The sequence below is a fragment of the Chaetodon trifascialis genome, chromosome 20, assembly GCF_039877785.1.
Source record: "Chaetodon trifascialis isolate fChaTrf1 chromosome 20, fChaTrf1.hap1, whole genome shotgun sequence".
Taxonomy (NCBI): domain Eukaryota; kingdom Metazoa; phylum Chordata; class Actinopteri; order Chaetodontiformes; family Chaetodontidae; genus Chaetodon; species Chaetodon trifascialis.
Genome location: NC_092075.1, coordinates 690,001 through 706,005, shown reverse-complemented (window position 1 = coordinate 706,005; position 16,005 = coordinate 690,001). Strand labels below are relative to the sequence as shown.

At 50.4% G+C, this 16,005-nt stretch overlaps 1 protein-coding gene across 1 annotated transcript in view; it reads right to left on the bottom strand.

Annotated features, from left to right (window-relative positions):
- gfra2b (GDNF family receptor alpha 2b) overlaps nucleotides 1-16,005 on the bottom strand; it is a 64,815-nt gene that overhangs the window by 27,076 nt on the left and 21,734 nt on the right. Inside the window, exon 3 of the mRNA XM_070988477.1 lies at nucleotides 9,768-9,845. Coding sequence (XP_070844578.1) covers nucleotides 9,768-9,845 — 78 coding nt within the window. The remainder of the gene's footprint in view (nucleotides 1-9,767; nucleotides 9,846-16,005) is intronic.

Here is a 16,005-nt window from a genome sequence, read left to right as displayed (position 1 = left end):
ATCTGTCCATGTGTTTGATCTTTTGTTCTCGGGTGCAGAGCTTCAGCAGAGTCTGTCTGAGCTTCATGGAGTCACACAGTGTGTGTCCTTGAGCTCTGATTTGACCTGATTATGAGTCTGAGAAGAAACACTTTGAGGCCAGTTCAGTCCACTGGGTGACCAGTTAAATTAGGGGGGGTGGGGGTGGGGGGGGTATTACTGCATGCATTCAGATGCTTTCACATCTGGTCGGAGCACATTATCTGCTCATTACTGGATGAAGACTTCACATTAATTTCATCATTCTGTGGCCTGGTCGACCTGCAGCGGTGGGGACATGCAGGATTAGCAGGAGCTACCTTCAGTGTCTGTCTCATTCACAGTCCTGCTGGACTGACTGGTCCAGCCTGTGGCCTGCAGTGCAGCACATTTATGTCCTCATTACATTCACAGTGTGTCGTTCTGTTCACGTAAAAGCATGAAACAGGATGTGACCTCACTGTTGTTAAACATAGCAGATATCACCACAGACAGAACACCTGAGAGGAAACCCTGCCGGACCAGCTGATCCTGAGTCAGCCAAGCTGTGATAGTGGCGTTAACTGATAACAGGCCGGAGCTTAAGAGGGCTGTAGCAAACCGACAGAGAGTAGGTGTGTGGAACTGATCTCTGCTCATTGGCTGAAATACATCACAGGGACAGATGGTCGACGTCCAGGTCGTCCATCAACCTCCTGTGATCACAGAGATATGTGAAGTATTAACATCTACTCGAACGAAGCGTTAGCATGTTAGATGGACAGGTCACATGACACCCCCCCCCCCCCCGCCGCCTGCATCAGCAGCTTTAATGCACAATCAGACGCCCAAAGCTTCAGCAGACAAACGGAGCTGAGGAGCCGAGCGAAGCGCCCTCGAGACGACGTCTGCAGAGAGGACGAAGATCTCTGCCGGAGGGGTGGCGCCGCAGAGGGACCGGTTCACACCTGTGAACGTCACGTCAAGAGTGAACAGGTCACCACATTCAAATCCACACGTCCAACTACACACACGTGACGGACAAGACAGCTGTAACCTTGACCTGTGGAAGACGTGTCCCTGCAGCCTCGTCCTGCATCATACACTCAAGACAAGCGTCTTCTGTTCGAGGACAGAGACATTAAACGCTTCCTGTTCACAAAAAGCTCTTTTCATCTGAGTCAAACCTGAAATCATGACGTCAGATCGATGACGTGATGTCACTTCTGGCAGGTCTGGAAACAGGACGAGGACACGAAGCCAGAACGGATCTGGACGGTTAACCGAGGGAGGATTACCAAACTGCTCCGGGCCCCTCGGAGCCCCAAAGGCCCCTGAGTTACTGTGTGTCAGCTGATTAGATTTAATTTGATTAACTGCAAATTTGTTATGAATCTGTGTCACTGCAGAACAACACGAGCAGCCGAGAGTCTGTGATTACACCGTGTCTGCCGTAGTTTAAGTTTTCTCTGCTGCTGCTTCTTCTTTATTTTTAATCAGCTGCTGAAACGTGAGCCAAACTGTCTCCATCAACAGTCTGCTGAATTAGCAGTTAGCAGCTCCTGCTAGCAGTGAACTCATCAGTGAAGGAAAGCTAACAACAGGAAGATCCTCAGGGACGCCCTGTCCCCAAGTGCATTTATGGACATCTGGACTGGATGGACATCAGACATAAAGACAAATTACAGAGAAGCACAGAGAGTATTCACTCCACACCTTCACATGAGAGACAAAAACAGAGAGAGACAGACAGAGAGACAAAGAGACAGAGAGAGAGAGACAGAGACAGAGAGAGACAGAAACAGACAGACAGAGAGAGAGACACACAGAGAGAGAGACAGAGAGACAAAGAGAGAGAGAGAGACAGAGACAGAGAGAGACAGAAACAGACAGACAGAGAGGCAAAGAGAGAGAGACAGAGAGACAGACAGAGAGACAGAGAGACAGACAGAGAGACAGAGAGACAGACAGAGAGGTGACAGAGAGTCCACCGCTGTGAGCTGTCATCACCTCTGTGTGTCATGTTGGATATTTTTAAATATGAATATGGCCACAATTAATCTGTGTGTGTGCGTGTGTGTGTGTGTGTGCGTGCATGCGTGCGTGCGTGCGTGCGTGCGTGTGTGTGTGTGTGTGTGGGCATCATGGTGGTTGTCTGAAGTATCAGTGTGTTGCTTCCCCTGCAGATAACCTTGGAGCTTGTCTGACTGAACACAAACACTGACAACAGACACACACACACACACACACACACACACACACACACACACACACACGCACGTCACGTGGTGTGTGTGAGTCTATAAGACAGGACGTACTGTAGTGTTTTGGAGTATTTTATTATCACTGACAAAGTCTCCTCTGGTGGAACATATTTTTCTGCAAATTCAAACATCTACTGGCAGCTTACACCACACACACACACACACACACACACACACACACACACACACACACACACACACACACACACACACACACACACACACACACACACAGCCCTGAGCTGTGCAGATAAACAGGAAGGCTGATCTGTATTGAAGAGCTGCTGCTGAGTGAAACTGAACGCTGCACGTTCGTCCTGAGGCGCCTGAACGGAAAAATGGCCGACGTTACGATGTTCCTAAAGACGCTGAGAGCAGATTAAATCCGTCCTCAGAACGTGGACGGACAGAGACCTTTGAGTTTCTGCTGCTTCTGTGACGGCTGGACAAAGACTGCCTCGCACTTCACACCACAGCTGATCTCAGACCTGCTGGACTCTGGTCAGTCACACCTGATACCTGGAACGAACGACGGGGGAGCTGAGCACTCGAACGCGTCGTGCTCTTCTGCCTCGCCCTCAGTGAGACTTCCTGATTAAATAAAGGTCATATAAACGAAGATTTCACAAACTTTTGATCTTCTGATGTGAAAGTCGAGCGGCTGAAGTCTCATTTCCTGACTCGGCACGTCCAAACAGAGCAGACTTTGAAGTGAACACGGCGGGCGCAGCGAGGATTTCACTGCGTCTGTCCAGAAAGCGAAATGAAGGCAGTTTGGTCCCGCCGAGGTTTGTGAAGAACGTGTTATGCAGAACGTTTGGCGATGTGTTCAGAGGCGGACGGGAAACCAGAGCTTCAGGCCCATAAATAGACCCTGCAGCCACGCCAGTGTTTCCCGCCTTCCTGCGTCAGTTAACGGGCGTGTTTGGCCTCTGAGGGGGCGCACAGCTCCTCACATCTCACTTATTGATTGTGTGAAGTGAAAGAGGCTGAAGCACACCGGCTGAGTGCAGAGATCCAGTGTGAAGCCAGAGCGCTCGTCTTAATGACTGCACATTAACGACTTCACAGCCGCTGTCAGGACGAGCGCGCGGGCTCCGATCGCTGCGACCCGTCGCTGCGTTTCACGTCCAGCTTCCTGCTGGATGAAAAACGTCATCAGCAGAAATAAATCAAGACATCCAAAGACTTTATCCAACACAGCAGACCAACAGCTGATCCTCTCTCGACCTGTTCCAGAGCTCAACGTTCGCTGTTCAATATGAATTTTGGACTGATTAAAGGTCCAATTAAACCAGATGAGTTCAGTTCCGCCTGTGGAGTCTTATTGGATATTTATCCTTCCTCTGCGTAAACACACATCATGTGACGCACAAGAAAACACGGAAATGTGCGACTCGTCTGCCCTTTAAAGCCTTTTGTATTCATTTTGCCACTGATGACATTTTAATTAAAATGCTTTCGTGCCTGTTTCATCACGTTATCACTTTCATTTCAGTTCCTGTCTGCAGACGTTTCCGCCCACAAACGTCCATCAGTCACCGATCAGCAAGACCAAAGACAGAAACGTCCTTCCTGCCGACGCCTGAGCTAACCACAGATCTTCGTCCGTCCTGCTGTCATAAACACTGTCAAAGGGTCGAGGGTCGTCATCAGAGAAATAAAGTAACTCTACTTAGAATTTACAAACAGAAAAATCCTCCCGCACAGTAGACCAAACAAACAGACTTCTGAAACCCTCCGTTCATTCATTCATTCATTCATTCATTCATTCATTCATTCGTTCATTCGTTCATTCATTCGTTCATTCGTTCATTCATTCATTCGTTCATTCGTTCATTCGTTCACTCGTTCATCGTCACTGTGAAGCATTGTTGACACATGGACAAAGTGTCTTCAAACAGACACGCTGATGTTTTCATTGGTCTCACAGTTTAACCCTCGCAACCCGAGGCACCTCCTCTCATCTCCCTCCTCCCCCTCCTCCCCCTCCTCCCCCCTCTCTCCCCTGCATCTTTAATGCATGGCCTGGCTCGCGCTACCTCGCCGCAGATAGTAGAAGAAGAAGAGGCAGCGTTTGAAAGGGAACAGATATATATAGAGAGCAGAGCGAGGATCCGGGGCAGGAGCGCCGGCCAATTAGAGAGCTGCCGTAGGTCGTCCTGTTATCTTCCTCACACACAACCTCAACAGGATCCACACACAAAGCCCTGCCCTGGGGTGTGTGTGTGGAAGCACGCACGCACGCGCGCACACACACACACACACACACACACACACACACACACACACAGCACTCACTCACATAATGTTTTATTAAAACACTGTGTGCTCCCTTCTCCATCACTGACACACACACACACACACACACACACACACACACACACACACACACACACACACACACACACACTCGTATACTGTATATACACCACTGAGACATGATCTAACAAGGTCAACAGCAGAACTGGAGGGAAGAAGTGGGCATGGGGGGGTGGGGGGCGGTGGAGAGAGGGGAAAGAGGAAAAGAGGCCGAGATGTGACAGAGAGAAAGCAAATGAAAGGAATGAAGGAAGACGGGGGGGGGGGGGGGGGGGGGGCTGCAGTCCAGGAGGACTCGTCCAAACAGTCACGTCTGTATCACAGCACCTGAACAGGCCCCCCCCACCCCCACCAAACAGACCCACTAAGGCCTTCGTCATTTAAAGGAAACCGCTCAGATGTTCTTCTTCAGGGTTTGTTTTCAGGTGTTTTCGTGCCCTCAGGTAATCCTGCAGACCTCTTCATCACAGGTTCACACAGTGTGTGTGGTGTGTGTCTGTGTGTGTGCCGGGTTTGTGTGTTTTCTAACAGTTTCAGGCTGTTAGAGAGAAGAATGAGGAGTGACACGAGGGGGATACCAGCTGATCTGGCAACCCGCTGAACGACACGTCCTCCACCTGCAGCACAGACAGCGCAGTACTGTGAGGTCACACACTGCAGTACTTAGACGTGTCTTCACTTGATGAAGATCGTCTCTGAACTTCCTGTTGAGGAATCTGAGGTGTCAGAAACATTTGTGACCTGTGACATCACAAACATGGAGGATTAATGTTCAACGAACCCAACGCTGCTCCGTCACACGGCTGACTTCCATTTCTACGGTTCGTCAGGCTGAATTATGGATATTAAACATGCAGAGGAGATCAGTTTACAGTGAGACAGGTGAGCTGCAGGTGAGCCTCGACATCATCCTCATCATCCTCATCATCGTCTGTGCACCTCAGACTCTGTTACGTTTGATCAGATCAGCCATGACAGCGTGGAGGAAGTCGTGGATTCAGATACACCGTCGGCGTCTTGTGATTGGTTCGTTCGTGGAAGTTAAGAAACGTAAACATTCGGAGTCATTAAATCGAGTTAAATCTTATTCAGTGTTGTTGCCTCGAAACATTTTTTACAGTGTTGTCGTCAAACTCATGAATATTCATAATTACTAAACACCAGGTTGATGATTTCATCAGAAGACTCACATGATGCTGAAACTCCATTCAGGAGGCATCATGTAGCATCAGGCTAATCCTAATCCTAATCCCAGAGTTAATCCTAATCTAGCCCATTAAAATCAAATGGTTTTACACATATTTCCATCAGTTTGTATTGTTGTCTGTCGTCAGCATGTATGAACGTGGCATCAGCGACATCGTGGACGATGTTTTCAAAGCGACGGAGGGTCACGTGTGCACGCCGCGTCTTCGTCTTCACGTCCACCGCGCTGCATCGACACAATCCACCTCCAGATTACACAGAGAGCCAAAGCTGCTGCTTCACTCCTGAGTCCAGAGGCCGGCGGGACGTTCAGGACGGACGCCACTCTTTGACTCAGCGCGCAGAGTGTGTCCTCACGCACGAGCGGGACTGAAAGCGGCGTCTTCATCTCACTGTGGCTTTGAAGAAGAGAGCAGCGGACAAAGGTGAAGACGTCCTCGAAGTCCGTCCTCACCAGAGCACCTGACTCCTCAGCCGACGTAGTGTAAAGAGCAGGAAAGTCCACAGACGGAGGGCGGTGCGGCGGGTGGAGACGAGCGGATGTCCGTCTCTGGTGCTGTCCAGCGGTCGATTCAACCTGGTCAGTGGTTTCAGTCTGAAAATGCGACTCTGCTGAAAGAAAGTGAGAGAAACTGAAGCGGCTGAAAGACATTCTTCTTCTTCTTTGTGTGTTTCATGACGTGTGAGCTGAAAGCTCTTGATGTGTCGGCGAACATGGAGGAGTCGAGCTGTCGATCCAACGTAAGCACTGAAAGCAGCTGTAAAGGTAAAGGATGCGTAACAGAGGGAAGCTGCTGAAGGAAGGTGAAGCGGCAGCTGAAGTGAAAGAGCAGGAAGAACATGATGAGCGAAGTGTCGGCTGAACCAGGCTGCGGTCGAAGAGTGGAGAGGAAACACGATGTAAGATGAAGCCATGTCATCAGTCATCAGCATGTTTACTGTGGACACTCAGACGTCATGAGACCTGACGTCCATCAGACGTCCCCTTAAGTTTGTTTTCTGCCGTCTTTAAAGGCGTCAGATGGACTTTATCTAATTTAAGCTGCAGATTGTAAAACCAGTTTTCTCAACAACGTAAACTTCAGCTTCAGCTCGAGTGTTGGTGAAGATGAAGATGGTTTCACTGATCTGCAGTCAGAGAAACTACAGACAGGAAGAAACATGATGATCGACGTGGACTGTGTCTGTGTCTCCTGATGGACGTCCATCCAGTCTTCAGCTCTGTCTTCGGCTGCTGAACGCTAAACGTCCACCAGCGAATCAGCAGGAAGTGAACTGAGGCTTTCACAGCTTTTATTCTGAAAAAGCTGATGAGCGACGAGCTGCAGGTTCATCACACCACAGACACAAACACACATTTCAGACCGTGTGATCATGAAGACGCTGATCACCTGCACTTTGTGTTCGGCTGCTGCATGACAGTTTTCACCTGCTGACACATTTCACTCCCGATAAGTTGAACTCGCACAGCTCTGACTTTCAGTTCAGTACTTCTGGAAGTCCCTCTGCCATGAACGCGCACACACACACACACACACACACACACACACACACACACACACACACACACACACACACACACACACACACACACACACACACACAGCTCCATATTCACAAACACCCGGTCACGCCTGGCCTTCCCCTCCAATCAATTGGCGCCGCTCTTGTCTGAAACATGCTTTAATGTTCCACCGCTCTTTCTTCTGCCACTGCTGTTTAACACACTTCTGTATCATCCTCTTATCTCGCCCTCCCTCCTCGCTCCCTCCTTCTTCTTTCCTCTTTATCTTCTTCCAGCATTCGGAGGCTCTCTAACTGTGGATCTTCACATCATGCTTCCAGATTCCGGCCGACAGGTGATTTGGGAGATGGCGACACGCCGCAAACGGCTTTAACGGACGGCGCTGACGGCTGGAAGCCGGCGTGCGCGGTGACACGCACACGCATCCGTCCTGCACATGTATGTGTGGAGATTGATGTCATGTTTCTCTGAGATGTTATAGGTCAGACATTGGAAATAATTGAAATGTTACACACCACCTGCACTGCTGCACACTCCGCGGTGTGTGTGTGTGTGTGTGTGTGTGTGTGTGCGTGTGTGTGTGTACGTGTGTGCGTGTGCGTGTGCGTGTGCGTGTGTGTGTGTGTGTGTGTGTGTGTGTGTGCCACAGACAGGAGGAGAGGGAGGGAGGAAAGTGCTTTTGAAGTCGCATTGGTTGCAGCTCTCCTGCTTTCACCATGTTTGTACTTGTGTTAATCTGAGAGAGCAGAACCCAATTTACAGAGCTGCGAGTCTATTTCACAGCTGTTTGACCACACACACACACACAGACACACACACACACACACACACACACACACACACACACAGTGTAAATGACCATGTATCGCTCGGGGCTCCTGACATTTAAACACTCTTCAGAAACGTGTGTGAGGCGCACACGCGTTGGTGCGACCAATCGGACGGCTGATGGAGTGACGGAGGCCGAGGACGAGGCGTGAAGCTACACGTCGTTTGAGAATCTGATGTTTGGCCTGAAAGGCCTCGATCGCGTTTCTGACCACGACGTCTTTATCGAAGTGTTTTCTGTGTGAAGGCGTTTCCCCCAGCGGTGACGCATCAGGAGGAAATCAGCTGTCGAGTCACAGATCAGAGCTCCGTTCAAAGCGTCGCCCTGTCCTCACGCTGACGTTTGACTGCTGCGTCAACATGGAGGACGACTAAACCGTTGTTGCTAATCTGTGAGGTGCTAACAGCTACAACAGACCCAATTAAATCCATCAGGAGAGCGAGAGCCAGGACAGCTCACCTGCTGTGATGTCACGTCCAGACGGCTGATATTCAACCTGTCTCCATCACACGTCTGCTGAATTAGCTGTTAGCAGCTTCCATTAGCAGCTTCCATTAGCAGCTTCCGTTAGCGGCTTCTGTTAGCAGCTTCCATTAGCAGCTTTCGTTAGCAGCTTCCATTAGCAGCTTCCATTAGCGGCTTCTGTTAGCAGCTTCCATTAGCAGCTTCCATTAGCGGCTTCTGTTAGCAGCTTCCATTAGCAGCTTCCATTAGCAGCTGCCGTTAGCGGCTTCTGTTAGCAGCTTCCATTAGCAGCTTTCGTTAGCAGCTTCCATTAGCAGCTTCCTTTAGCAGCTTTCGTTAGCAGCTTCCATTAGCAGCTTCCTTTAGCAGCTTTCGTTAGCAGCTTCTGTTAGCAGCTTCCGTTAGCGGCTTCTGTTAGCAGCTTCCATTAGCAGCTTCCATTAGCAGCTTCCATTAGCAGCTTCCGTTAGCAGCTTCTGTTAGCAGCTTCTGTTAGCAGTGTAGTCATGGATGATCACTGATCACTGAAGAAAACCTGAAAGATTCTTCTTCTGTGGTCTCTAACTGTGGTGTCAGGTCCTTCCTGATTCGCCACGCCCCTGTCACGTGACTATTGTGTATTGATCGAAGATCCAAATGACAGGGTTTGCTGAGCTTGTTGTGCTACATGTGCAGGAGGCCAAACACCAGCACACACACACACACACACACACACACACACACACGTCACGTGTCGGTGAACGGTCATGTGATGTGTGTTTTCAGGTGTGTGTTTCCTGATCTCTGGTGCTGAAACACTTCTGGATGCACCTCTGACAGAGGTTATCTGTCTGCCTTCAAATGATGAGAAATGTGTTGGCACATGAGAATTTTGGAAGGAAAATAAGTTTTCATGAAAGGGCCGCTTCACACACGCATACGCGCACACACATACACACACACACACACACACACACACACACACACACACACACACGTTACAAAGACATGCATTCATTGACGCGCTCACAGATGGAGGAGGCGGGTCGAGCTGCTCACTTCGTCTTTAGCAGCAGGGGAGTCGTGCAGATCTGTATCCTTCTTGGTAATCCCACCCCCCCCCGATGAGTGTGTGTGTTTGTGTGTGCAGTGTGCTCGGAAACACACACGACGGTGTTACCTGAGATGATGGAGGCATGGCGGAACTCCTCCGAGAAATGGATCGGCTCGTAGGGAGACGTCTCGTAAAACTCTTCCCCTGAAAAAACAACAGAGAACAGAAAGTGTTCAGCTCGTGCACATGCGCGCACACATACACACACACGCACACAGCAGCTACACACCTGGAGATTGGCTTTACCTGGAAACTACTTTTAAAGTCAAATTGTCCGTGCTGCTGTGCAGAAAGTTTACAGCAGCATGAATCAGTTTTATTTCATGGCTAAAAACACGTGGGGGGGGGGGGGGCTTCACCTCCTCAGTGAATCCTCATAAACACAGAAGCTTCCTTCAGTCACACAGAGACACAGTGACAAGCTAACAGCTAACAGCTAATGCTAACGGACACAGTTTGACTCCATGTAAACACATGTAGTTCCACACATGCACAGCACACACACATTCATCATCCATGAGGGAAAACGACGTCACACTGAAGGTCACGACACTTTAAACAAAAGCAGGCTTGTTGTTCACAGGTGAGGACAGGTGAGGACAGGTGAGTCCACCTGTTCATACGTGTTCATGTTCAGTCAAGCTTAACCTCAGAGAACATGAAACCTCAGCACTTCCTGCTGTGATGCTAATCAAAGGTAAGTCCTTCACATGGAGACTCTTCGTCCAAACACACCTTCATGAGTCCTTTTATAGTAAACGTCACAAAGAAATAACGAGATTTAAGTTCAAATACTCAGAAAATGAGTCTGTATCCACACAGTGTCAGCTGATTCGAGGGATTCATCGTTCTAACACAACATTTCCCAAACATCAGATTGTCTCTTCTGCCTGTTTGTGCCATCAGAGGACCGGAGGACGACGCGTTGACAGCTGGAGCTCTGCGGGGACGAAAGACAAAAGGTGTCACCGTGCGACAGTTTGATCTCGTCGAGCCGTAATTTCAAAGGATCTCCACAGCGACCGTTCGATGGACTCATCAGTCATTCCTTTAAACGGCGAGCCAAGGCCTGCGTGAGACCGCCGTCAGCGAGTTTTCAAGCTTCAGCCTCTGAAACTTTGTGTTTGACTGCCAGGAAACGCTGTGCGCTCTCCTCTGAAGCACCGAGGACAGCGAACAGAAGCTGCCACTGACAGTCAGACAGAACGCAGAAAAGCAGGAAGAGCAATGAAACCAGTTCAGTTTGTCTGATCGTGGAGACGCCGCCCGTGGCTTCAGATCAGCTGTAAGATGATGCGTTCGCTTCCTTCTTCTGCGTCTGTGGACGCGTGACGTGTGTTTCAGGGAGCAGGTGACTGTAACTTCAGTCTGTTTGGAGAGCGACAGTAAAACAAGAGGACACGAGGAGCTCGGAGGGTTTAACACGAGGCAGAAGACACGGAGACGAAGAGCAGGACAATATAAAGAGACGACTCGAGACATTTAATAAAAGACATGAACAGCAGAGGGACGATAAAAACGACGTCACACTGACGGAAAGAACTCAAAGTGAACACGAATGTTTTGAGCCTCGGCTGAAGGACGTGAGCGTGAGAAGGTTTCCTCAGCTCATCTCCTTCATTTCTCTGAGTTCAGGCTGTTTCTCTCCTCTTCCCTCCCCCAGCCTGCTCACTGACACGGCACAGTCTCCCTGTTCCCGCCCATCACCTGACGGCCCCGCCCACCTGCTCACCTGTTCCTCGTCGCCCCCTGCAGTATTTACAGAGGCGCACGCACCAACACGCTGTCAGCCGTCTGAACACACGCTCTGCGGCAGCGTGAGACGATGACCAGCAGAATGGGACGCAGCCCTGCAGTCCCACCGAGGTCAACAGACATGGATGGCCTGTGGTCGTCACTGCGGACGTCCTGTTTCCTGTCTGAACACACGGAGCGGCGTGACGAGGCTGAAACGGACGTGAGGCTGATCTTTCAGTGACGACCTCCTCAGAGATCGTCCTCATCAGGCCGAGCAGCAAACTGAGCGTGTTCATGTTACAGCCTGTCCTTCTGTCCTCTGTCCTTCTGTCCTCTGTCCTTCTGTCCTCTGTCTTTCTGTCCTCTGTCGTTGTGTCCTCTGTCTTTCTGTCCTCTGTCTTTCTGTCCTCTGTCGTTCTGTCCTCTGTCGTTCTGTCGTTCTGTCCTCTGTCCTTCTGTCCTCTGTCTTTCTGTCCTTCTGTCCTCTGTCCTTCTGTCCTCTGTCCTTCTGTCCTCTGTCTTTCTGTCCTCTGTCGTTCTGCCCTCTGTCGTTCTGTCCTCTGTCCTCTGTCGTTCTGTCCTCTGTCGTTCTGTCCTCTGTCCTTCTGTCCTCTGTCGTTCTGTCCTCTGTCCTCTGTCGTTCTGTCCTCTGTCGTTCTGTCGTTCTGTCCTCTGTCCTTCTGTCCTCTGTCTTTCTGTCCTCTGTCGTTCTGTCCTCTGTCCTTCTGTCCTCTGTCTTTCTGTCCTCTGTCGTTCTGCCCTCTGTCGTTCTGTCCTCTGTCCTTCTGTCCTCTGTCGTTCTGTCCTTCTGTCCTCTGTCCTTCTGTCCTCTGTCCTTCTGTCCTCTGTCTTTCTGTCCTCTGTCCTCTGTCGTTCTGTCCTCTGTCGTTCTGTCCTCTGTCCTTCTGTCCTCTGTCCTCTGTCGTTCTGTCCTCTGTCTTTCTGTCATCTGTCGTTCTGCCCTCTGTCGTTCTGTCCTCTGTCGTTCTGTCCTCTGTCCTCTGTCCTCTGTCGTTCTGTCCTCTGTCGTTCTGTCGTTCTGTCCTCTGTCCTTCTGTCCTTCTGTCCTCTGTCTTTCTGTCCTCTGTCGTTCTGTCCTTCTGTCCTTCTGTCCTCTGTCCTTCTGTCCTCTGTCTTTCTGTCCTCTGTCGTTCTGCCCTCTGTCGTTCTGTCCTCTGTCCTCTGTCGTTCTGTCCTCTGTCGTTCTGTCCTCTGTCCTTCTGTCCTCTGTCCTTCTGTCCTCTGTCGTTCTGTCCTCTGTCTTTCTGTCATCTGTCGTTCTGTCCTCTGTCGTTCTGTCCTCTGTCGTTCTGTCCTCTGTCCTCTGTCCTCTGTCGTTCTGTCCTCTGTGAGGAAACGTGAGGCAGACTTGAAAACTGCGTCCTGAAGAGAAAATCAAGTACAATTAACAGAATGTGACTGAAGTACTTCACTGAAAGAGTAATACTCGAGTCACACCGCGCAGTCTGTCCATGGACTTCAGGACATTTTCACTGATGATTGATTACAGGGTGTGTCAGTCAGGAGAACTCTGTGTTTCACTGTGTGTCCTGTCCACAGAGTGTCCTCTGTCTGTCCACAGAGCGTCCTCTGTCTGTCCACTGTGTTTCACTGTGTGTCCTGTCCACAGAGTGTCCTCTGTCTGTCCACAGAGCGTCCTCTGTCTGTCCACAGAGTGTCCTCTCTCTGTCCACTGTGCATCCTCTCTCTGTCCACTGTGTTTCACTGTGTGTCCTGTCCACAGAGCGTCCTCCGCTCACGCTCGTCCTCAGGAGGACACGTCTGCGTCCAGCCATGTGTTATAACCACTGAGTCCTGGTCTCTGTGCGTCCTTTCATGCCGGCGGCGCTGAAGTGTTTCTGGTTCGTCTGCAGCGCAGAGCAGCCTGAACACGACGCAGGAAAGCGACTCTGAACGTGACGCGCGAGCTTAGCGTCGCCTCGGCAGCAGCTGATCAAAGAGCCTGTGTTCTCCTGGCGTTCAGCAGGAAGTGGACGGAGGATTACGGTAGATTGCACTTCCTCTATCCTTCAGGTAAACACTCAGCAGAGAGTAGCTTATTCCCAGCATTCAGAGGCAGCTTGACATTTTCCCTGCGTCTCCAGGAACGCCGCATGCTCTGCCAGCGTCTCCAAACAGCTTCTGCTCGTTTGCTGTGTTGTGTTTGATCTTTGTGCTGCACGTTCGCCTGCCAGAAGACTCAACTGCTCATTTATTACAGTCCTGTTTCAACACCGCTCTGTTTTTCCTCAAATCGCTCGCCACCCATGAGCATTTGTCTGGCATTTAGCGGCGACGCGCCCTCCCACTGCTCCGCTGGCAGCGCTCCTGCCTACAGTTACTGAGATCATCGTATCCCGGGGAGCTTCGGAGAGTTCACTCTCACAGAGCGAAATAATGCTTCACGAGAGACAAACAAGGCCGCCGCAGACAACTGCAGCAACAAATGAAGACATCAACCGGAGGAAAGGAGGAGCTGTCCTCATGAGCTGCAGCAGAGACGGCACAGGCCGAGAGCGAGACTTCTTCAGATCCCTTATGGAGGTTTGAAGGCAGCGGCCTGAATCGATGCTGGAAATGAGCGCAGACTGCTTGAGTCTATTTTTGGGAGTTGGGCTGATGTCCATAGATTGGTGCTGAGGGTAGATGAAAGGAATACTAAAAAAAAGGCTGCTGCTCTCTGTCTGCAATTACTGGCAGCAGCATTTGGTGGAGACGCAGCTCAGCGTCCAGGGAGGGACGTCCACATCGATGATCCTGCATTTGACGGTCCACGTTCGCTGCCAGCACGACAGCTGAGCGACCTTCACCTTTATGTGGACTTGCAGGTGCAGAGGTGGGGGTGGGGGCTGACTTTCGTCTCCCCAACTGGAGAAAACAGCTGTCAGCCGGCACCAAACCAAACCTGAACAGGACGTGAGCGGCAGTTCAGAGGTCTGGATCCAGGCTAGGCTAAGCTAAGCTAAGCTAAGCTAAGCTAAGCTAAGCTAAGCCGCTTCCTTTCAATCGACAGGTCTGGGTTTGATGCAGGAGAGCTGACGTCCCATCACAGACTGTGACTGTATATCAACCATCCTGCAGATGTAACTGGTAACACTGGGACTGTCTTTGGAAAGACACACAAACCAGTGCAAACACAAAGGACGCAGCCGCTGAAAGAGAATGAATGGATGAACCAGTGCTAATGCTAACGTAGCCGGCCAGCGCAGCTCAGACGGTTCAGCGTGATGTCCTCACACAGGCTGAGGTTGACATTTCACTGAGGAGGAGGCAGAAGTCTGAACGATGGATGTGAAAAAGAATAAAAACCCAATAAATGAATGCACTGACAGCATGAAACGACTGAGTCTCTGCACAGCAGACGGATGCGACGCCGTCACGGAGCGCCGACATCACGTCTGAGAACAAACTCATTTCCATTTCCTGCTCAGCCGAACGGTTAATGACAGCACGCACACTGTTTCACCTGAAGGTTAATTATCACACACATGTTCTCCAATTATGAGCCACCTTCACGCCATGAGTGTGTGTGTGTGTGTGTGTGTGTGTGTCAGAGTGATGGTGTCGTACTGGACCTGTAATCCAGCCTGAGGGTGGGGTGGGCGGGGGCAGAGGTGAAGCAGAGGTCATGACAAACAGGCCAGATGTTTATGTATGAAGGCATGGACACACACACACACACACACACACACTGGTTACACAGTGATCAGGTCAAACAGAATGTGAAGAACATCCTTCATAAAACTTATATACTTAATACTAAAACCACACTGTGGAATACTCCAGCACAGTAAAAGTACTCATGTGTGAGTTAAGTGTTGCTGCTGTTTCTCTCTGCTGTCTGTGGATTCATGTGTTCATCCATGTTCCTGCTGCGTTCATGTGTTCATTCATGTGTTCATCCATGTTCCTGCTGTAGATGTTTCAGCTCATTGAACTCTTTTATCTGCTGCTGCTGCTTTAATCTTCATCATTGCTTCAGATCGTTTGTGTTTGCAGCCTTGAATCAACAGGCTCTGCTCGAGCCACGAGGTGGACGTCTCGTCTTTGTCTGTCCTTCCTCGCAGCAGAGGGTTCGGGGTTGAAACACTGCGAGCGAGCGAGCGTCATCCAGGCGGCGAACACACGAGCGTGTGTGTCGGCGCTGAGAGCAGATGTTTCCAATCACTTCGAGTGTAATGAAACGCTCGAGTGTGTTTTGAATTATGTTGATTGCGTTACATGATTCTGAAGAAAAGCTGTTTTGAGCTTCACACCCCTTTAATTGCCATTACGGCACGTTGTGCAGTGCAGCGCCGGGCTGCTGGCGGAGGCTGACTCTGCACACACACGCACACACACACACACACACACACACACACACACACACACACACGCACACACACACGCTGTCTGCTCGCATGTCGAGCGTGTGTGTCGACATGTGTGGAACAAGCTGAGTGTGAGGAACCTCAAAGTGCTGAGCTGTGCTCCTCTCAGCTTTCACTCCCTTTTAATTATTACTGACGGAGGACAGAAGGAGCGTGTCCACCCTCTGAAACGTCTTCTCCTGTCAGGACGCCGCTGT